This window comes from Lipophrys pholis (genome assembly GCF_963383615.2).
Source record: "Lipophrys pholis genome assembly, chromosome: 3".
Taxonomy (NCBI): domain Eukaryota; kingdom Metazoa; phylum Chordata; class Actinopteri; order Blenniiformes; family Blenniidae; genus Lipophrys; species Lipophrys pholis.
The window spans coordinates 5,496,929-5,518,936 of NC_137627.1; the positions used below are offsets into that span (position 1 = coordinate 5,496,929).

The 22,008-nt window shown below is 45.7% G+C and overlaps 1 protein-coding gene across 1 annotated transcript; it reads right to left on the reverse strand.

Moving 5' to 3' along the window:
- Positions 1-1,050: 1,050 nt before the first annotated feature.
- LOC308107360 (eukaryotic translation initiation factor 4 gamma 1-like) lies at positions 1,051-16,185 on the reverse strand (the record flags this gene model as incomplete). Its single annotated transcript, XM_080459680.1, is given in 30 exon segments — positions 1,051-1,223; positions 2,040-2,180; positions 2,264-2,342; positions 2,986-3,120; positions 3,530-3,628; positions 3,730-3,811; positions 3,925-4,050; positions 4,385-4,557; positions 4,686-4,861; positions 5,258-5,475; positions 5,580-5,694; positions 5,760-5,889; positions 5,977-6,088; positions 6,635-6,816; positions 7,481-7,585; positions 8,288-8,524; positions 8,708-8,854; positions 9,131-9,487; positions 9,489-9,586; positions 9,839-10,082; positions 10,539-10,673; positions 11,084-11,182; positions 11,284-11,365; positions 11,479-11,604; positions 12,360-12,532; positions 12,671-12,810; positions 13,014-13,215; positions 13,821-14,060; positions 14,665-14,913; positions 16,120-16,185. Coding segments are annotated over 30 exon segments (4,641 nt in total).
- Between the last annotated feature and the right edge of the window lie 5,823 nt (positions 16,186-22,008).

Genomic DNA, 22,008 nt, shown 5'->3' on the forward strand with positions numbered 1-22,008 from the left:
AGACCAATGATGAATGACACTGTGGTGGAAAAGATCAAGACCAACACAAAGAATGAAGAAACTTTCCCACTGAGGGCCGTCAGAAAGGGCCCCAATGACTCGGATATGCTACTCTAAGTTTCCTGATGGAACGTTTACGATGTACCGTTCACACACAATGAACAGAACTATTAGTGAGTATGTGAGGCAGCTGGGGCACCAACTGGAGCAGTTATATTTGCACTGCACTGTACCAAAATTCACCTGGAGGCACTCTGAGGCAACCTTTTAAAAGCGAGCGGCGTGTTCGACCCAGCCTGTCCCAAAACTCAACTGGGTAAACACAAAAGGTGTTCGTGTAAAAAAACAAAAACCCTGAGTTAGCAGCTATAATTCTGAAAAAGTCCATGTAGTAGAAACTCTTGGTCACAATCTGTCCGTGAGGGACTGATATAAAAGTTTTCTATCCCAGATGCAATCATAACGTACTTCAATCGAATGTTTTCTCTGAAAGTAAATTTAAAAAAATCAAAAACATTTTGGGGATTTAGTTTTCTGAGGAAAAGTCCTCATAATGCAGCTCATGTCTTTTTTTTATTTTATTATCCCTAATCAAATACCATTGCACTCCTCATTCAAGGGTCATTTCCTGAATCCAGCACAATCATCCCCCTGAGGTTATAAAAATATAGATGTGAACAGTTTGTTTTCTTCTTCTACAGGTCGGTCGTCAAGCAAAAAACGTCTTGAATAGTGTTGCCGTGGTGAGATGGGGTTAAAAAAAGGCGTCTGAAAAGAGAATACTGAGGAAAACAGCATTAACGGCGTCTCCATCGGCTCGGAGTCCTCGCTCTTAAATCCATTCTCAGGAGTATTCAGTTTAAAAAAAAAAAAAAAAAGACATTCAGTTTTGCAGGAAAAACTAAAAAAAAACAAAAAGTGATCGAGCGTTCGATCCAAAATTCAAACTCTCCCAGTTGAAGAATATTTTCTTTTTACATTTTTATTTTTTTCTGTTCATGCTGAAGGAATTTGCTGACTCAGATTTCATCTGAATCGAGCGTGCTGCTGTTATCTGCTGTTCTTCGACTTGCGGAGCCGGATGAAGAAGGTGGCGACAGACTTCAGGGCCACGACCTTGCCCTTATTCTCGGCGGCGTCTTTGGTGGCCTCCCACTTGAAGAAGGCCTCTTCTGTGACGACGTCCTCATCGTAGAGACAATGGAATAATATCCGCAGCAGGTCTGAAATGCGAGAAGAGACACCTCCGAGGTTACATGTTGTAGAGACGGTCTAATCTTAATGCAACAACGTCGAAACATCAAAACACAGCTTGAATTCGGCTGCTGTGACGTTGTGATGTAACTCATCTGGAATATATTTGCGAGAAACAGTCAGCTGCTGTTCCCATGTGGAGCGAATCACAGTAAAGATCACTTTACCATGACTCAGTCGATCACTGATACAAACATTTAAAAAGATATCGACAAAACAAAGAAACTTCAAAGTACGTCATGTATGATTTTATAAACTCTTCAGAAATATTGTCGAATTAGTGAGTCTAATATCTGTCTCGTCTTTAGTCAAATAGCTTAAATTACATTCATTTGGTTTCCTAAATTACAGGGGAAAAAACAACACATTTTATTGGATCGTTCCTCACTGCACCCGAGAAAGTTCATTTCAGGTCAGAGCAAACCGTCTGGAGACAGTAGCAACAGATGTGATGATGAAACGGATGCAAATGTGTTGTTTGGCCCAGCGACTGGAAAGTTTTGGGTTTTTGAATAACTGCTGAAATCTACGCTTCGATCCCACTCAGTAATTCAAGTATTTGAAATCACCTCAAACTCTAACATGTAGCCGCGAGCAACACTGGCCAAGCCAACATGAACTGTATTCCCAGTCTAATACTGAGTTTAGACGACATCAGTTTAAGGTGAAAATGCATAATTTTTGTGTTTTCGTTTCATAAAAGTTTCACCTTTACATGACAACATTTTGAAAACCTTGTCTGTTCACACAGAAAGGACAGAAATACTGAAATGTGTTCTGCTTACTGGCGCGCGACTTCAGCTCCACCATGAGGGCCTGCAGGGCGAAGAGAGCCTGCAGCTCCTTCTGCTCGTCCTGCAGGTATCTCCTCAGCAGTCCGGCTCTTCGCACCATCATAGAAATGTCCAGCTTGTACGGTTTCTTGCCTGCCAGGGAAGAGTTTGTTCTCTGAGATCAGTAGGAGTGAATTTTTCAAAATCAAAATCATCTTGGTGGGGAGGTGACTCACAGGTGATGGCGGCCTGGCAGACGCAGGTCATCAGCACTCTGACGAACATGTTGGAGGTCTGCTGCTCATGCAGGTTGGCCTGCACGCACGCACACGCACACACACACACACACACACACACACACACACACACACACACACACACACACACACACACACACACACACACACACACACACACACACACACACACACACACACACACACACACACAGTTCTTCGTTAGGTTTTTTTGTTTTGTTTTGCTTGAGTTGCTCTGTTATGTTTGTTGATTCTTTGTGTTATTTAATTTTGTGTTTTGTTGCATGTCTAAACTAAATTAAACTAAACTAAACAGTCCGTGAATGTTCCTAATTCAGCAATTAGTTTTTTAGAACTCATCATTCAGTCGTGTTTTCAGTGGCTCTGGCTCTTCAGAGGTGGATAGAATTTATACACAGAAAACTGCAAAGTTTAGGTTTGCAGTTGAGGTCAGGAGCCATTTTATATACAGTATCTGATTTCAATAAAGTCTGATCAACTCAAACCGATCAAAATGTGGGCACCAACTATTGACTAATGTAACATCAGTAGAGTTTGAAGAGCAAATCCGTCATCGGACTGTTAATTAAGTTTAGAGACTCCATTGAACAGCACATGAGAGAGCATGACAAGCTAACGAATGCTTTAGAAAAGTGGATAACTCCGGGAATACTCGTGATCTAAATCGCACTGAAACGAACCTCCACCCAGTCGATGATCTTCAGGTTGTCGGTTTTGTCCTGGAGGAGTTTCTCCAGCTCTTCTCTCAGCTCTGCGGCGCTCAGCTCCTTCGCTGGACTCTTCTCCGACTCGTCGCACAGCGTGAATTCCACCTTCTGCACAAACAGAGCAGCAGCAGCACCATCACTTTTATATATATTTCTGGACCCTGAGGAAACGTGTTGTGCTATAATGAACTTGATAAAACATTCACGCCCTGGTAGTAGCAAATAATGAGTTTGATTTCGGAGATTATGTGACTTTTAACCAGAGATTTGTTCAAAGTATTTTAACTGCTGCCATCTCATTGTGTCAAAGAAGGTTTCAGATGACACTTTTGTCAAAGAAATTTCAGGTTGAATAAATGTCAACATTGTAAGAACGCACTCATACTTAACCGGGTAAATATAAAGTGAAAAATGTGGAGCTGTGAGTTATTTTGCTATAATTTGATGAGGTCAAAGTGAGCTGGCAGTGAAATGAGTCCGAGACTCCGGCAGTAACACCCAAACACTTTCTACTCACCTGTTCCTTCACAAACGTGCTGACGTCAACGTCCTCCGGGAGGAAGTCTTTCCACTGGAGGCCCGCCTCTCTCCACATAGTCCCCGCCTTTTCATGGCTCTGTTTGGCGAGACAAAGGGATGACTGAAGGGACTGTACATCATGAACAGGTTCAATTCTCATTGGAACATCAGATTATCATTTCTAAAAGCAGCGCTCACCATTCCTTTGCAGAGTACATTGAGGATGTGGGCCAGCAGGACTCCGGCTTTGCCCAGAGGGATCAAAGGCTTTGAAATCTCCCTGCAGACCAAAGAGCTCACATGAGTTCAACCCCAAACCAACCTAAAAGTCTCCTTCAAACCTGCGTGTGCATGTGTGTGTGTGTGTGTTTTACTGGACTGTGTGGACCTGACCTGAATAGATCACCCATTGGGATGCCCCCCTCTTGCAGCATGGGCGTGGTCTGCTCTGCAAGGTAGAGCCAGAATTGGGGGATGTCTATGGCCATGTCTTCAGCCACCTCCAGGATCACCTGAAGCCTGAACACACAAACAAGAAGAAGCCTTAGTCTGTAGAATTACTCTGCATGTAAGCACACGTTTGTGAAACCAAAAACTCATTAATAATACCGGAATAAAATGTGAAATGTATAGGAATATATTAGAAATGTTAGTGATGTAATTGAACTTTGCTGTTGCAGTGCTAATGTTCAGATCATAAACACAGACCTGAAATGTAAATTCAGCTGCCTTCAAAATGAAGATGTAAATATACAGACATGTCAGGCGGCAGTGTTGTGATCCAAATTCTCAGTAGTTCCAGAGAAGACGTGTGTGTGTGAAATAGGAGGTGGAGCCGAGGCTCTGCACTGACCCTTTGTAGTACTGCTCTGTGGGCAGGATGCCGGTCTTGAGGAGCTGGTGCAGCAGCAGGCCCATGCGCTCCCGGGCGATGGCCCTGCGCTCCAGAGTCAACTCCAGCCCGTCCCGTACAAAAACGAAGAGCAGCTCCGTGCTGTTCAGCTCCTGAACGCACTGCAGAGCCTCCTGTTAAGGGAACCACACGGTCATGAAGCATCAACCATCTGTACACAGTGTCTCAGTTCTGTGAGTGATTACGCGGCTCAGACAACAGACAGCCGCTGGTTTAGAGGTGGTTTGAGGCCATCGTGTACCTTCATGTCGTTGAGGTGGAGGTACTCGTCGATGATGGCTTTGGACTTCTTCACCAAAGCCTCTTCGGACAAGGCCGGCTTGGTGGGGGTGGGGGTGGGGTTGGTGGGAGTGGGTGTGGGAGTGGGTGTGGGGGGAGGTGGAGGCGTGGATGGCGTGGATGGCGTCTCCCGCTTCACTGTTCAAACAGAAAGAAAACAAACGTTCAGTGGAAATTAAAAGAAGGACATGGCCGGCAACAAACTCATTTCTGTTACAAATTACTGATTGGGACTGAACTAGATTCTGTGTTTTGTGGGTTTTACTTTGTCTTTAATTGTAACTTTGCACACACTCAACTTTTCTGAAATGCTGCAACTGCGCATGCAAACTACAGCCGTAGTAAGTAGTTCTTCTACACTTGAACGAGTAGATTGACAATAACTACAATTGCAACTTGGATTTTCTGTGTACTCGCCATTGTTAATATCAAAATAAATACTATCTTGTGTCGGATATTTTGCTTCAGTGGATACTCACTTATACTAAGAAACTAGACATGAATAATTCAGATTTCTCTCTGCTCTTCACCCACCATTCTCTTTGCTCCTGGCCCGCTCTCCGCGGCCACGATCGTCGGTCATTCTCGCCACCCGGTGGGTGGGATTGTCCGCACCGCGCTCCTCTCTCTCACGGTTCCGCTCCGCATTCCTCCGGCTGAAATTGGAGTTGGTGACCTGGAGCCGGTTTCCGTCCCAGCCAACCCGTCGCTCATCGCGCTCGACTCGGTCACAGTGCTGATTCCAGCTGTTTCTGGAGTCAAAACAGCAGCAGCGCGGGGTTAGAAAGGAAAATAATTTAAGAAACAAGGACTGTGTTGGTTCGGTTGGTGTCAACGGGAGTTGGCTGTCGCTCACCTCTGAGGAACTGTTCTGTCTGAGTGCATCCAAGAACTCTGCGAGGTCGGCGACTGCTGCAAGGCTGAGAATCGGTTCTGATTGCTGGTGGCTTGACGGCTGCCTGAATCAGAGACTGAGGGGGAAAAAACATTATGACAAGATGAGTTTCACACAATCAGATTTTGTGAAGAAAATCACGAGAGGAGAACAGCCTAGCAGAATCTGCTGGTTTGGCACTGGTGCCACCGCTGCTGCCCTTACCCCAGCTACCCCACGTACCTTTACCTCCGGAGACCAGCAGCTGATTATTGGAGTCAAGATGTGGAGCCTAAAAACAAAAGACGGTTCTTACATTTTTAAGATTTGATGCTGTGATCAACAATAGACCCAGTTAGAAACTGTATTCCTCTCCTACCTTGGTGGTTTTGCTAGGGCGATCGGCATCGATGGGATGGTTCCTGGAGATGGGCACTCTGTTCCAGCCTTCGTCCTGGGTAAAGTGACCCCGGTCCTGGTTGTACGGCTCTCTGCGACCTCCAGGTCGCAGGGGTCCTTCGTCCTGGGTAGAGTAACCCCGGTCCTGGTTGTACGGCTCTCTGCGACCTCCAGGTCGCAGGGGTCCTTCGTCCTGGGTAGAGTAACCCCGGTCCTGGTTGTACGTATCTCTGCGACCTCCAGGTCGCAGGGGTCCTTCGTCCTGGGTAGAGTAACTCCTGTCCTGGTTGTACGGACCTCTGCGACCTCCAGGTCGCAGGGGTCCTTCGTCCTGGGTAGAGTAACCCTGGTCCTGGTTGTACGGACCTCTGCGACCTCCAGGTCGCAGGGGTCCTTCGTCCTGGGTAGAGTAACCCCGGTCCTGGTTGTACGGACCTCTGCGACCTCCAGGTCGCAGGGGTCCTTCGTCCTGGGAAGAGTAACTCCGGTCCTGGTTGTACGGATCTCTGCGACCTCCAGGTCGCAGGGGTCCTTCGTCCTGGGTAGAGTAACCCCGGTCCTGGTTGTACGGACCTCTGCGACCTCCAGGTCGCAGGGGTCCTTCGTCCTGGGAAGAGTAACCCCGGTCCTGGTTGTACGGACCCCTGCGACCTCCAGGTCCTCCCTGGCCCATCCAGCCAGGTCCTCTACCATGCTCCATGTTGGACATGAAGGCCTGCTGGACCATCATCTGCTCCCTGTGGTCCTCCAGCTCAGCCTCTTTGTGGATCTGGTCGATTGTCTTTGGACCCTGGTCGGCTCTCCGGGGAACCCAGTTGTTCTGAGGTGGGGTGGAGAAGGTGAGCAATGAGATCACAACAAGAAAACATAAAATCCAGATAACAAGAAAATGCAGAATTGCCTTGCCTTTTGATGTTTGGATATTAAGATTTAAAGTTTTATCGATATTATTAATATTAGTACTCCTATTTGTACTCCTATATTAGTACTCCTGTTTGATTTTCACTTTCTTTGTTTTCATAAAAAAATCTAAAATGTATTTTAATGTTGGTAAAATGAAACAAATAATGCAGTAGTAAGGAGTAAGTCAATATATTACAAAGTACATTGAAAGGGTGGGTGTTACATTGCTTTTCAAGGAAATCTAGTTTATAAAAAAACCAAAACACAGTTATCTGAAAAATATGGATTGTCAATGGACATGTGAAATTGTGCTGACGATTTCAGTGTCTCATATTCATCAAACAGCCTCACAGTTCAAGCAAATCAAAAGAAAATGATCTGATATTATCAAGAACTGCTGGGTCAACCATTTTCAGCATCCGGCACCAAAAGGGAATCATCCAGAACTTTGGGGGTTTTTCCCGGTTTGTGAACTGGCAGGCTTTTTCAGCTCAACACCTTTTGGTCCTAAAGTCTACACAATGACACTTGAAAAGTCCCGTAAAGTAAGATGCTTCTCTCGTGTTTGTCAGTGGATTTACCTGCCGCAGCTCCAGAACATCTTGCAGCATGAAGAAGATCCTGGACGAGGTCTTCTTCTCCTTGATAATCTTCTCCATGTGGTGGAAATACTGGTCCATACGAGGCTGAAAATATCACATGAAGGATGTCAGAATCACTTAGTACAAAGTCTGTGAAAGCATGAAAGACGTGTTTCTGAAAAAGGTTAACTGTGTAGCAGTTGTTTGGCACAAACCCTGCAGTACAAATAAGGTCCGATTACCAAGTGAAAAAGACTGGATACTGAGGATGATCAGAATTCCAATGTGAAAGGGGAAAATAACAGTTTTAGAGCTCTGGACTCAGCACACATCCGTGACCATCCTCCATAGTCCCAAATAATCCACTTCATTAATCGGTGAGTTTGTAAAAACATGCATAAGTCAACAACTATATGAGTGGTTTTCAGGACATTTCAATGTATTTTGCACCAGAAGGTTTCAATAAAATTGGCTTTATGTTGATATTGTAGTTATTTTTGGTAAGAATTGTTTGGTTTTGTGAAAATAACGTCATTTTCATCCCGTATACTCTGTACTACAACAAAGAAAAACTTCAAAGTTTTAATTCTAAGATTATTGTGGTACTATTTTACTAGTCTATTGTCTCTATGTTTAACACCCCTGCTCTAGATGGTGATCCAAAAAAAACCCTAAAAAACAAGTTAGAGCTGCACAATATCAACATGTGCAATATACACATTACAGCATTGATATCCCACTATGGAGTTTACCAGTCCTCCAGGGAATTGTCTACATGGGGACTGTGACTGTGCAAGTGTGACGTACATTGGCCTTCTTGATGTCGAGGTCTTTCCCGACAGTGGACAGCAGTCTACAGAGGCACTCCAGGGATTCCTCGTCATGGTTTTTCAGCAGCTTCACAACACAGTCGTGCATGATGCCCTCTGTGAGCATCTGGACCTTGAACAGCTCGCCGATGAACTTCATGTTTCCCAGCGAGCGTCTCCGGGCCTTGTCTTTAGTGTCTGTCAGTGCCTTACGGAGCAGCTGCTTCTCTTCATCCTGCCGGGGGAAATTACACAAGAAAGAGGGAGGATGAGAAACGCTGCTGGAGGTTTACAAGTCCAACATCACAACCTGGATCTGTAACCTGAGTAAAAATGTGTTTTCTGAACTCAGAAGTTCAAATAATTGTACTTTCATGTCATCGTACAGGATTCAACATTTTATGACTCAGAACTTTACCCCTGAAGCAGCTTCCAGCTCTTTCTGCTTCTTTTCAATGATCTCAATATCATCCTTGTCCTCCTGGAACTCCTTCTGGCATCTGTTCAGTAGCAGCTTGCGGAAATTCACATTGGCTCCCGACTTATCCGCGGCTTTGACTTTAAGCTGGAACGAGCAGAGAAAACGTATGTGAGAAACTAAAAAGACAAAAAAGGGAGCAAAGTTTATTTGGGTCAAAGAAACTCCTCAGGTCCTCATCCCATCACTTCCATCAGTGGCACAGACACGTGGCTCTAACTCGAGGCCATCACTGGAGCCCAACTACACCGTATAAGATACTCAATTAATGAATGCCAAGTGTCAAACTCAACACTGATTTGATCCAAAATATTGAATTTCAATCTGATGAACCATATCTGTGATGACTAAGGCGTCCCTCACCCCGGTAAGGCCGTGGCACATGTTGGCGTAGGTCTCCGAGAAGCTTGGCTCAGAGATGGCCTTCTCAAAGATGAGGTCGATGACGCCGTTCAATCTCTCCTCGGTGTCAATGGTGAGCGCCGTCATCCTTTTCATCAAGTTTTGGAACATCTGCGGGGTCAGCTTGTTAAGGATACTGCGGACCTGTCTGAACATTTCCTGGGTCTTCAGATTCTCCGGGTCGATGTCCACCACCACCGCCGTCGCCACATGGTTGTGCGTTATCCCCTTTACATTGGACGGCTTCCAGGCCTTCTCTGCCTTGTTGAGCTCAATGTCGTTATTGAGGGACAAACTCATTATGATCTTTCTCCTCTGGGGAACGTCTGGCTGGATGTTCTCTGTATCCAGCTTGTCTTCCTTGTCCTCCTTGGTCAGCTCTGCCTCCTCTGGGGCAGGAGGAGAGGCGGCAGGGCACTGAGGCTCCGGGGCTGGGGTGGGCTCAGGCTCTGGTGGGACCACCACCTGCTCCTAGGCCAGGAAACAATGTTGGAAATGTAAGTTAACACAAATATCATCTTAGGAACCAACATTTTGAATCTTCACTGTGATGCCAATACTGATACTTCATGTTTTTCAAAACAAGGGAGAAAAATATTGACATTAGTCCTTCTATGATGTCCATGTCTGATGTATGTGGTGTTTGCACCTTATCTAGGATGACGTCACCGATGGCCGGCAGACTCAGAAGAATCTCGCTGTTGTATTTCTTCGTCTCCTCTGGGTCGACGGTGGTGGACGTCTGGGGGGATTCTGGCTGGATGTTCACTGCATCCAGCTTGTCCTCCTTGTCTTCCTTGTCCTCCTTGGTCAGCTCTGCCTCCTCTGGGGCAGCAGGAGAGGCTGCAGGGCACTGAGGCTCCGGGGCTGGGGCGGGCTCAGGCTCAGACTCTGGTGGGACCACCACCTGCTCCTAGGTCAGGAAACAATGTTGAAAATGTAAGTTAACACACAAACTAAACTAAACTAAACTGAACTAAACAGTCCGTGAATGTTCCTAATTCAGCAATTAGTTTTTTAGAACTCATCATTCAGTCGTGTTTTCAGTGGCTCTGGCTCTTCAGAGGTGGATAGAATTTATACACAGAAAACTGCAAAGTTTAGGTTTGCAGTTGAGGTCAGGAGCCATTTTATATACAGTATCTGATTTCAATAAAGTCTGATCAACTCAAACCGATCAAAATGTGGGCACCAACTATTGACTAATGTAACATCAGTAGAGTTTAAAGAGCAAATCCATCATCGGACTGTTAATTAAGTTTAGAGACTCCATTGAACAGCACATGAGAGAGCATGACAAGCTAACGAATGCTTTAGAAAAGTGGATAACTCCGGGAATACTCGTGATCTAAATCGCACTGAAACGAACCTCCACCCAGTCGATGATCTTCAGGTTGTCGGTTTTGTCCTGGAGGAGTGTCTCCAGCTCTTCTCTCAGCTCTGCGGCGCTCAGCTCCTTCGCTGGACTCTTCTCCGACTCGTCGCACAGCGTGAATTCCACCTTCTGCACAAACAGAGCAGCAGCAGCACCATCACTTTTATATATATTTCTGGACCCTGAGGAAACTTGTTGTGCTATAATGAACTTGATAAAACATTCACGCCCTGGTAGTAGCAAATAATGAGTTTGATTTCGGAGATTATGTGACTTTTAACCAGAGATTTGTTCAAAGTATTTTAACTGCTGCCATCTCATTGTGTCAAAGAAGGTTTCAGATGACACTTTTGTCAAAGAAATTTCAGGGTTGAATAAATGTCAACATTGTAAGAACGCACTCATACTTAACCGGGTAAATATAAAGTGAAAAACGCGGCGCTGTGAGTTATTTTGCTATAATTTGATGAGGTCAAAGTGAGCTGGCAGTGAAATGAGTCCGAGACTCCGGCAGTAACATCCAAACACTTTCTACTCACCTGTTCCTTCACAAACGCGCTGACGTCAACGTCCTCCGGGAGGAAGTCTTTCCACTGGAGGCCCGCCTCTCTCCACATAGTCCCCGCCTTTTCATGGCTCTGTTTGGCGAGACAAAGGGATGACTGAAGGGACTGTACATCATGAACAGGTTCAATTCTCATTGGAACATCAGATTATCATTTCTAAAAGCAGCGCTCACCATTCCTTTGCAGAGTACATTGAGGATGTGGGCCAGCAGGACTCCGGCTTTGCCCAGAGGGATCAAAGGCTTTGAAATCTCCCTGCAGACCAAAGAGCTCACATGAGTTCAACCCCAAACCAACCTAAAAGTCTCCTTCAAACCTGCGTGTGCATGTGTGTGTGTGTGTGTTTTACTGGACTGTGAGGACCTGACCTGAATAGATCACCCATTGGGATGCCCCCTTCTTGCAGCATGGGCGTGGTCTGCTCTGCCAGGTAGAGCCAGAAGTGGGGGATGTCTATGGCCATGTCTTCAGCCACCTCCAGGATCACCTGAAGCCTGAATACACAAACAAGAAGAAGCTGCCATCAGAGCTAATTTAAAGGTGAAAGGAGGAGGAGGAGGAGGAATCAGGCTTAAAAAAATAACTCTTTAGGAACTTATTACTAAACTAAAGCCTAAAGTCAAAGAATGAAATGATCTGGAGTAATGTCGATCACAGAAAGAGTTGATGATTACTCAGTCTGATTGACCTTTACTTGTTTCCATTTCTTTCAAAAATGAAAACTCTATCCCCGTGGAAACAGAGGGGAAAACACACTTTCTACTCAGCGTGCGCACCACGACCATAGTAATTAGTTCTGCTGCACATGCGTGAGTAGATGGACATTAACGACATCGTTTTTGCTGTTTCCAAGAAAACTGACATAGTTTTCAAAACACTGCTGTGTAAATGTGAAACCTTTCTGAGACGAAAACGTATAAACAATGCCTTTTCACTTGCCTTAGTCTGTAGAATTACTCTGCATGTAAGCACACGTTTGTGAAACCAAAAACTCATTAACAATACCAGAATAAAATGTGAAATGTATAGGAATATATTAGAAATGTTAGTGATGTAATTGAACTTTGCTGTTGCAGTGCTAATGTTCAGATCATAAACACAGACCTGAAATGTAAATTCAGCTGCCTTCAAAATGAAGATGTAAATATACAGACATGTCAGGCGGCAGTGTTGTGATCCAAATTCTCAGTAGTTCCAGAGAAGACGTGTGTGTGTGAAATATGAGGTGGAGCCGAGGCTCTGCACTGACCCTTTGTAGTACTGCTCTGTGGGCAGGATGCCGGTCTTGAGGAGCTGGTGCAGCAGCAGGCCCATGCGCTCCCGGGCGACGGCCCTGCGCTCCAGAGTCAACTCCAGCCCGTCCCGTACAAACACGAACAGCAGCTCCGTGCTGTTCATCTCCTGAACGCACTGCAGAGCCTCCTGTTAAGGGAACCACACGAAAACACACGGTCATGAAGCATCAACCATCTGCACACAGTGTTTCAGTTCTGTGAGTGATTATGCGGCTCAGACAATAGACAGTGGCTGGTTTAAAGGTGGTTTGAGGCCATCGTGTACCTTCATGTCGTTGAGGTGGAGGTACTCGTCGATGATGGCTTTGGACTTCTTCACCAACGCCTCTTCGGACAAGGCCGGCTTGGTGGGGGTGGGGGTGGGGGGAGGTGGAGGTGGAGGCGTGGATAGTGTCTCCTGCATCACTGTTCACACAGAAACAAAACAAAGGTTCTGTGGAAATTAAAAGAATGACATGGCCAGCAACAAGCTCATTTCTGTTTCAAATTAGTGATTGGGACAGACTTTTTGGCTTGACTGATGCGCACATGAATGACAAATTGCTAGCTGAGTAGTGTGAACGATATAAGATTGTTGTTTTGGAATGTGTCAAGGTTCAGGGACCCACCCTCTTTGAACTGGAACTTCTTGTCAATAGTGGATGTCTGGGGGGATTCTGGCTGGATGTTCTCTGCATCCAGCTTGTCCTCCTTGTCTTCCTTGTCCTCCTTGGTCAGCTCTGCCTCCTCTGGGGCAGGAGGAGAGGCGGCAGGGCACTGAGGCTCCGGGGCTGCGGCGGGCTCAGGCTCTTGTGGGACCACCACCTGCTCCTAGGCCAGGAAACAATGTTGGAAATGTAAGTTAACACAAATATCATCTGAGGAACCAACATTTTGAATCTTCACTGTGATGCCAATACTGATGCTTTATGTTTTCCAAAACAAGGGAGAAAAATATTGACATTAGTCCTTATATGATGTCCGTGTCTGATGTATGTGGTGTTTGCACCTTATCTAGGATGACATCACAGATGGCCGGCAGACTCAGAAGAATCTCGCCGTCGTATTTCATCGTCTCCTCTGGGTCGACGGTGGTGGATGTCTGGGGGGATTCTGGCTGGATGTTCTCTGTATCCAGCTTGTCCTCCTTGTCCTCCTTGGTCAGCTCTGCCTCCTCTGGGGCAGGAGGAGAGGCGGCAGGGCACTGAGGCTCCGGGGCTGCGGCGGGCTCAGGCTCTGGTGGGACCACCACCTGCTCCTAGGCCAGGAAACAATGTTGGAAATGTAAGTTAACACAAATATCATCTGAGGAACCAACATTTTGAATCTTCACTGTGATGCCAATACTGATACTTCATGTTTTCCAAAACAAGGGAGAAAAATATTGACATTAGTCCTTATATGATGTCCGTGTCTGATGTATGTGGTGTTTGCACCTTATCTAGGATGATGTCACAGATGGCCGGCAGACTCAGAAGAATCTCGCCGTCGTATTTCATCGTCTCCTCTGGGTCGACGGTGGTGGACGTCTGGGGGGATTCTGGCTGGATGTTCTCTGTATCCAGCTTGTCCTCCTTGGTCAGCTCTGCCTCCTCTGGGGCTGGAGGAGAGGCGGCAGGGCACTGAGGCTCCAGGGCTGGGGTGGGCTCAGGCTCTGGTGGGACCACCACTTGCTCCTAGGCCAGGAAACAATGTTGGAAATGTAAGTTACACAAATATCATCTGAGGAACAAACATTTTGAATCTTCACTGTGATGCCAATACTGATACTTCATGTTTTCCAAAACAAGGGAGAAAAATATTGACATTAGTCCTTATATGATGTCCGTGTCTGATGTATGTGGTGTTTGCACCTTATCTAGGATGACGTCACTGATGGCCGGCAGACTCAGAAGAATCTCGCTGTCGTATTTCTTCGTCTCCTCTGGGTCGACGGTGGTGGACGTCTGGGGGGATTCTGGCTGGATGTTCTCTGTATCCAGCTTGTCCTCCTTGTCCTCCTTGGTCAGCTCTGCCTCCTCTGGGGCAGGAGGAGAGGCGGCAGGGCACTGAGGCTCCGGGGCTGCAGCGGGCTCAGGCTCTTGTGGGACCACCACCTGCTCCTAGGCCAGGAAACAATGTTGGAAATGTAAGTTAACACAAATATCATCTGAGGAACCAACATTTTGAATCTTCACTGTGATGCCAATACTGATACTTCATGTTTTCCAAAACAAGGGAGAAAAATATTGACATTAGTCCTTATATGATGTCCGTGTCTGATGTATGTGGTGTTTGCACCTTATCTAGGATGATGTCACAGATGGCCGGCAGACTCAGAAGAATCTCGCCGTCGTATTTCATCGTCTCCTCTGGGTCGACGGTGGTGGACGTCTGGGGGGATTCTGGCTGGATGTTCTCTGTATCCAGCTTGTCCTCTTTGTCCTCCTTGGTCAGCTCTGCCTCCTCTGGGGCAGGAGGAGAGGCGGCAGGGCACTGAGGCTCCAGGGCTGGGGTGGGCTCAGGCTCTGGTGGGACCACCACTTGCTCCTAGGCCAGGAAACAATGTTGGAAATGTAAGTTACACAAATATCATCTGAGGAACCAACATTTTGAATCTTCACTGTGATGCCAATACTGATACTTCATGTTTTCCAAAACAAGGGAGAAAAATATTGACATTAGTCCTTATATGATGTCCGTGTCTGATGTATGTGGTGTTTGCACCTTATCTAGGATGACGTCACTGATGGCCGGCAGACTCAGAAGAATCTCGCTGTCGTATTTCTTCGTCTCCTCTGGGTCGACGGTGGTGGATGTCTGGGGGGATTCTGGCTGGATGTTCTCTGTATCCAGCTTGTCCTCCTTGTCCTCCTTGGTCAGCTCTGCCTCCTCTGGGGCAGGAGGAGAGGCGGCAGGGCACTGAGGCTCCGGGGCTGCAGCGGGCTCAGGCTCTTGTGGGACCACCACCTGCTCCTAGGTCAGGAAACAATGTTGGAAATGCAAGTTAACACAAATATCATCTGAGGAACCACATTTTGAATCTTCACTGTGATGCCAATACTGATACTTCATGTTTTTCGAAACAAGGGAGAAATATGTTAACATAAGTCCTTATCTGGTGAAATAGTTCTTCCTAACTTGAGCTTTTTCACTGTGAGTACACAGATATGATTCAGGTCTTATAAAGTGTGTGGGCTGTATTTGAACCATTCTCGCTGTGAGGCAAGAGACAACCGTTTACTACGGTCGTGGTGTGCATGTGCAGGAGCAGTGTTTCAGAAAAGTTTTCCTCCGTTTCACTCTGAGCAGAGTTGTCATGTAAATGGACACACAAAATGCTCCAAACGTTTTCTGTTTTCACCTGAAAACAGTGCTGCGTAAATGGACCTTGATCTCTAGAACCCTGCAAAGGGGATCCGGGTCCCTACAATTGAAAAAAAAAATGCTTTGGAAGATTCATAATCTATATGAGCTTACTTTGACCCTCAATGATGAGTCGACAGTTGAAGAAACTACTGTATTGCAATGAAAGATCAAAGAGGACCTCAAACGTTTCAACGTCTTTGTCTGTAAAACCATCAACATCTGTATATATAGAACTATAGAACTATTTACGATGGCCGTGGTGCAGTAGCAGTCTTTCAGAAAATTTCGTTTTCCCCATTTCCATAGAGACGGAGCGTTTTCAAAAACATATTCAAATAATGTAATTTGTGTAAGCTTGAAGAAGCAAAATCACCACAAAACTCTTACCTGTCCCGGCATGAAGTAGGTGGGTCCCAGTTGTAAGATGACGAAGGGTAACTGCTGGGCGATCATCACCATTTGAGATCCAGCACCTGCCTGGTCGACGTGGGTGGATGTCTCCGGCTGGGGACCGCTGCTGGGTGAGACACCCTGTGTCCCGATGCTGGCTGGAACACCCTGCGGAATACCCAGCGGAACACCCAGCAGAACACCCAGCGGAGCAACCAGTGGTAAGGTGGCGAAGGGTAACGGTTGAGGGATTTGAGATCCAGGGCCTGCCTGGTCGGCGTGGGTGGATGTCTCCGGCTGGGGGCCGTGGTTGGGTGGGACACCCTGTGGCCCGCTGCTGGTTGGAACACCCTGCGGGTTGCTGCTGGGTGGAACACCCAGTAGCGGAACACCCAGCAGAACACCCAGCGGTGCAACCAGTGGTAAGGTGGCGAAGGGTAACGGTTGAGGGATTTGAGATGCAGGGCCTGCCTGGTCGACATGGGTGGATGTCTCCGGCTGGGGACCTCTGCTGGGTGTGACACCCTGTGGCCCGCTGCTGTTTGGAACATCCTGCGGGTTTCTGCTGGGTGGAGCACCCAGTAGCGGAACACCCAGCGGAATACCCAGCGGAACACCCAGCGCAACACCCAGTGGTAAGATGGCGAAGGGTAACTGTTGAGGGATTTGAGATCCAGGGCCTGCCTGGTCGACGTGGGTGGAATTCTCCGGCTGGGGGCCATGGTTGGGTGGGACACCCTGTGGCCCGCTGCTTGGAGGCAGATGGGCCTGGTTGTAGAATGGCTGCGAGGAAGGAAGTCAAAGAGAGAAAATACAAGAGAGTTAAAAAGGACAAAACAAAATGGAAACAAGGAAATTACCAGGACCTACCTGCTGGGGCTGTTGTGTTGGGTTCATTTCCAGTGACATCAGTGGAAAAAAAAACATAACAGGAACTGTGGACTCCACAAAATATTAACAACTAGGGCTATTCCTTCTTCTGTTTATACTTTGAAAGACCACAAGATTATTGATGTCCAAGCAAAAGCAAAATGGCAGTGTAGAACAGTGTTTCTGAGACAATCACAAGCAAATAACCTCCCAAAATATGAAAGCACCTGAAACGCAATGTGTAGTGACACGAACTGAGCCGAAATGAGTTACACTCTCAGTATCTTCCCAACTTGCTTTGATGTTGCTTTGTTCTCCTTGCTTTGTTCTCCTTCCTTTGTTCTCCTTGCTTTGGTGTCAATTTGATGATGTTTCTTTGACTTTGATCTTCAGAGGTGCCTCTTCCATCCGCTTTGCATGGGACATTTCTTCCTAGTTTTTTGGGATTTATTCGGAAACGGTTAAAGATACAAAAACCATACAACACAGCATTCATCTCATGGCAAAAGGCTGCACGTTTTGTTCTTTGAACTGTTCAAATCGGTTAAAGATTGCAGGAGATATAGCACGGCGGCAGAATAATAGTAAATATAATATAAATGAATAAAATATCAATATTGTGTAGAGTGGGTGGAATTACGTCTTTTTTTTGCACCTAAAAATTTTTCTGACTACACAGACAGAGATGTTCGGAAAAAAAGTCGGACCTGAGGAGGAGGACTGGAGACTTGGTTTTAAAGACTGCACAGATTTGACTCATAGATGCCAATTTGCTTCAGTGTCAGACTTCAACAGAGCGAAAACTTCATTTGAAACAATAGTTGTATGCTCTGCTCCACTCTCCACTTGCAGGATACCCTGTGGTGGAACTGTGTTTGCGATGCACTGTCCCCTGCACTTTGGGAGCGGGAACTGCGTGTAATATAAATGGCACACATTCTTATGCTGATTTCGTGGGTCTAAATTCGGCACGTCAAGCCTTAATCGAGAATTATTAAAGGAGCAGTGTGTGTTTCCAGGAAGATTAGGTGCAGCTGTGTCTATTGCCACGGAGCTGGCACCTGACACTGACACAGCACCTGACACTGAAGAGCAGGGGCCTCATCTATAAAACGTTGTGTGGGACTCCTACTAAAAATGTACGTGCGACCAAAGCTGAAAATGACATGCGACCCAAAAAATTTGGATCGGTAAAACTACGTACGCACACCTGCACGCACTTTCCTTTTATAGATCCCAGTCCACCTGGAAGGTAGCGTAATTCAGATCTCGCTGTCAACACGCCCACTTTCTACCATAAATGGTCAATGCAAAGTGCCTCGTCAATATTTTTGCATCTCAACCAGCCTGTTGATCGCCGGCATTTAACTATAAATCTTGATTGAAAAGATGAAGAAAAGGAATTTCACGGAGAGTGAAATAGTCATGGTGGAGGCGGAGGTCAGGAAAATGATCTTATTTGGTGGTCACAGTCGTGGCTTCACTAATAAAAGAAAAAAACAAATCATCCACTGTACATAGAGTGAGAACCACGGAGAGATCTGTGGCTGTAGGGGTGGAGAAGAAGAATCTAATCTGAAGGTGGAGGCCAGAGGACAGAGACATCATGGGATCCAGCACCCGCGCACACCGCTGGACACCAAAACAGCCCCTATCCCAGAGTGTGTGTCAGAGTGTCGGAGAGGGAAGGAGACATTTTGTTGGAGACCACAGCAGACTGCCGTGCGTAATGCTGCACTGTGGGTGTGGAGTGCACCGGTGCTGGAGACAGACAACCTCCTCGTCTCCGCTTCCAACTCCAGAGTGACTGGGGATAAAACACAAAGTCCACTGAGCACTTTTTACAAGTCCCTGTTAAAATATTTATTCTATACATTTAATAAACAGATAAAACTGTACTTTATCAAAGACTGCAAATTATTATTGATGGTGAAGTTGAACTTTTTTCTTTTAAATACTCTAGGTTGAACTGGACTATATCCACCTTACACTACTGAAATATGATAGTCTGAGTGAATGAGTCAACAATACTAAGAACTAAAAGAATATTTCCAGCCAATGACGGTTTAAAATTAAAGGGTGGTAATATTGTGCTTTTACAGTTTGAAGAAGGTTGTTTTAAAGACGTCCTTAGGAGCTGATAAAAGTGCAGTCAGAGCAGTGTTTGGGTGTCCTGAGCAGAACTGTAAACATTTACACAATCGACAATGGAAACATAGTGACTTGAGATTTCAGCTTTTGAGGGCGAAATTGGTCAGAATTATAATTAAGATGATTTTGTGTACTTTCCCTGTTATTAATCAAAAGAACTGTTACACACCCAAAACATTTGAATTTCCCACAGAGATGCTCTAATCATCCTGAGCTCCTGCTCCCACTGTCACTGTGGCTTGGCCACAAATTGCACTGTCAGGATTACACCTGCTGCACAATATTGACTATAATATTGATATATATAACTATAACTATAATATACAATATTGGATTCAATTCTCAGAGAGTGGGAGATGATAATGTGAAGGATTTATTAGATTTCCCATCAAAACACATCCCCTTTGAACCACCCATCAGACTTTATGCACTGATTTTCTGCTGTTGAAAGAACAAAACTGGACTTGGACATGTTATACAGTATAATTAAAATAGGGCCCAGCAGGTTGTGTAACAGAAGCCAGCCATGAAAAGAAAGGACCATTCTGAAACTCTTAACGTTTAACCCCTTTCACATTTTGTAAAAAACACCAACAATTATTTTTATGAAGAGAACATTTTCTAAAACGAAAAAACAAAAGTGATGCATTTTCACCTCTAATGTTGTTGTGTACATGGGGCCTAAATATCACTGCCTGTGGCAAAAGTGACACAAACCCATTAAAAGTGCACAGTCCTCAACTTAGTCTGGGCAATCAAAAACACTTTTTTTGTTGTCTTGTGCACTGAATAAATCATTTTCAGCTCTTCATTACAGTGAAAAGTCCCTTCTGGTAAATTGGAATGATCTGCTTTGATAATAGACTTGCAAATAGGTTTTTGTCGTCTCATCTTCCTTAAATTGTAAGACACCAAGAGAAAGACACGCCGATGATATAAAGGAGGAGGAACCCTCCCTTTTCTCCTCCCTCCTCCGGGCCAGGGTGAAGGAGTGATCAACCTAAAGTTTAAACACACACACACACGCACGCACGCACGCACGCACACACACACACACACACACACACACACACACACACACACACACACACACACACACAGTTCAGTGCTGAGGAGCCGAACCGGGGCGTGAGGCTGAGGTACGACTGAAACAGACCTGCATCTCTGTGTTGATTGTAATTTTGTTCCATGTTTGGATTCAGGATTGTCTTTCTGACCTCAGTCCTCAGCAGAAACCTTTTAAGACTTTGACAAATTTGTTTGATTTGTGTTTTCAGGCAGAAGTGAGACATTGAGACCTCGAGAGCAGCTCAAGAGGACTCAAAAACGGTCCTATCTCAGGACAGAGCTCAAAGTGTGAGGATAACGCTAAACCAGACCACCCCACCACCATCCTGTAAACTTTCCCCTCACAACCCTGGCTGAGATGGGAGACCTGTGTCACCCCTGAACTTCCTCTCCGGAGGGGGAGACCGTGTGTGCAGCTCTGACCTGGTACGAGAACACTCTGTGGGACGCCATCGGGGAGGTCCACCTCGACGTCAGCTCTTTCAAGGTGCGCATGGAGCGTCGCCTGGAGGAGACGGCCAACCTGAGCCCTCGGGCGAGACGTGGCTCAGCTCCAGCAGGAGAACCGACGGCCCAGGAGTCAGCTGGAGACTCTCACCCGACAGGGTCCCTGTTGAACAACAATCACAGCGGCAGTCAGAACCACAAGAACCACCTCGATGACATTCAGGAGAACCATCAGGAGATCAAGGAAGTATTCTAAGGAAAGGGTCAGGCCCACACTCAGAGCCAGGCTCATCTCCACATCCTCATTCCAGCCCTCCGTCGCCCCCCTGCTACCTTCTCCTCTTCCCCCACCTCCAGCAGTCCTCCTGGTGGCTCCAGAGTTTCCTCCATGGTGACAAGTCCGGCGTCCCGCAGCAGCCCTTCCGTCACCCGCTTCTCCAGCCGAGCCACAGTCGCTGTGTCCAGCAAGACAAACATGACTACTGCCCATTTAATGCAACAAGCTCTTCTTCAAAAACATTTTTTCTTTCTTCTTATATATTTATATACACTTATCCATTATTTTCAATGGAGTTTTTGATCATAAATTGAAGTTGTTGGTTTTTTTCTGTTAAACATTGATCAAAAATGTAAGTTGTAATCTCACACCGCCTAATCCACCAATACCCAGCGACAATCAGCAAATTAGTGAGTTCAGCTTTCTTCATTAGCTACCCATCACTACTAATCACTTTCATTATACAGAAATTCTTTTTGTCCGACATAAAGAGGGAAAGGGTATTTTAGGGAACAGTTTTCAACCTTTAACTGGTTTTAAAATCCACTATTTTTATCTCGTGATTTCAAACCACTTACTGCTTTAATGACATTTATTTTTGTGCGCAATCTTCATCCATTATTGTTATTATTTGCCAGCTGTCTGAATTATACAGTAGCTAGTTTTCACCTCAGCTGATTATCCTTTTCATTTGCTCAGTAGCTTTCAGTCGGGCCTAATTTCAGAATCTATATTTCAAATATGTGCTAAAAGATATCCAAACCTTAAAAATGAAACAAAAACAAAAAATATTAGATTCATAATATAGAATAAAAAAAATTGACTTTCTTATAACACTATCATATGCTTTTCAAAGAAACATGACCGAACCCTAAAACGTTAATAAACCCTGAGCAGTGCACTGGTCTCTGCCACTTTGTTTGTGACAATATCATTTTGCAAAAACATGAGGATTTCATCCTCAGGGCTCATGAGCATGAATGCCTCAAGTTTCTTCTGGGTCAAAGTGCTCCTGAGTCTGTTTTAAATGAAATGTACTGTTGAGAAACTTCTCATATATTGGAAGTACTGCT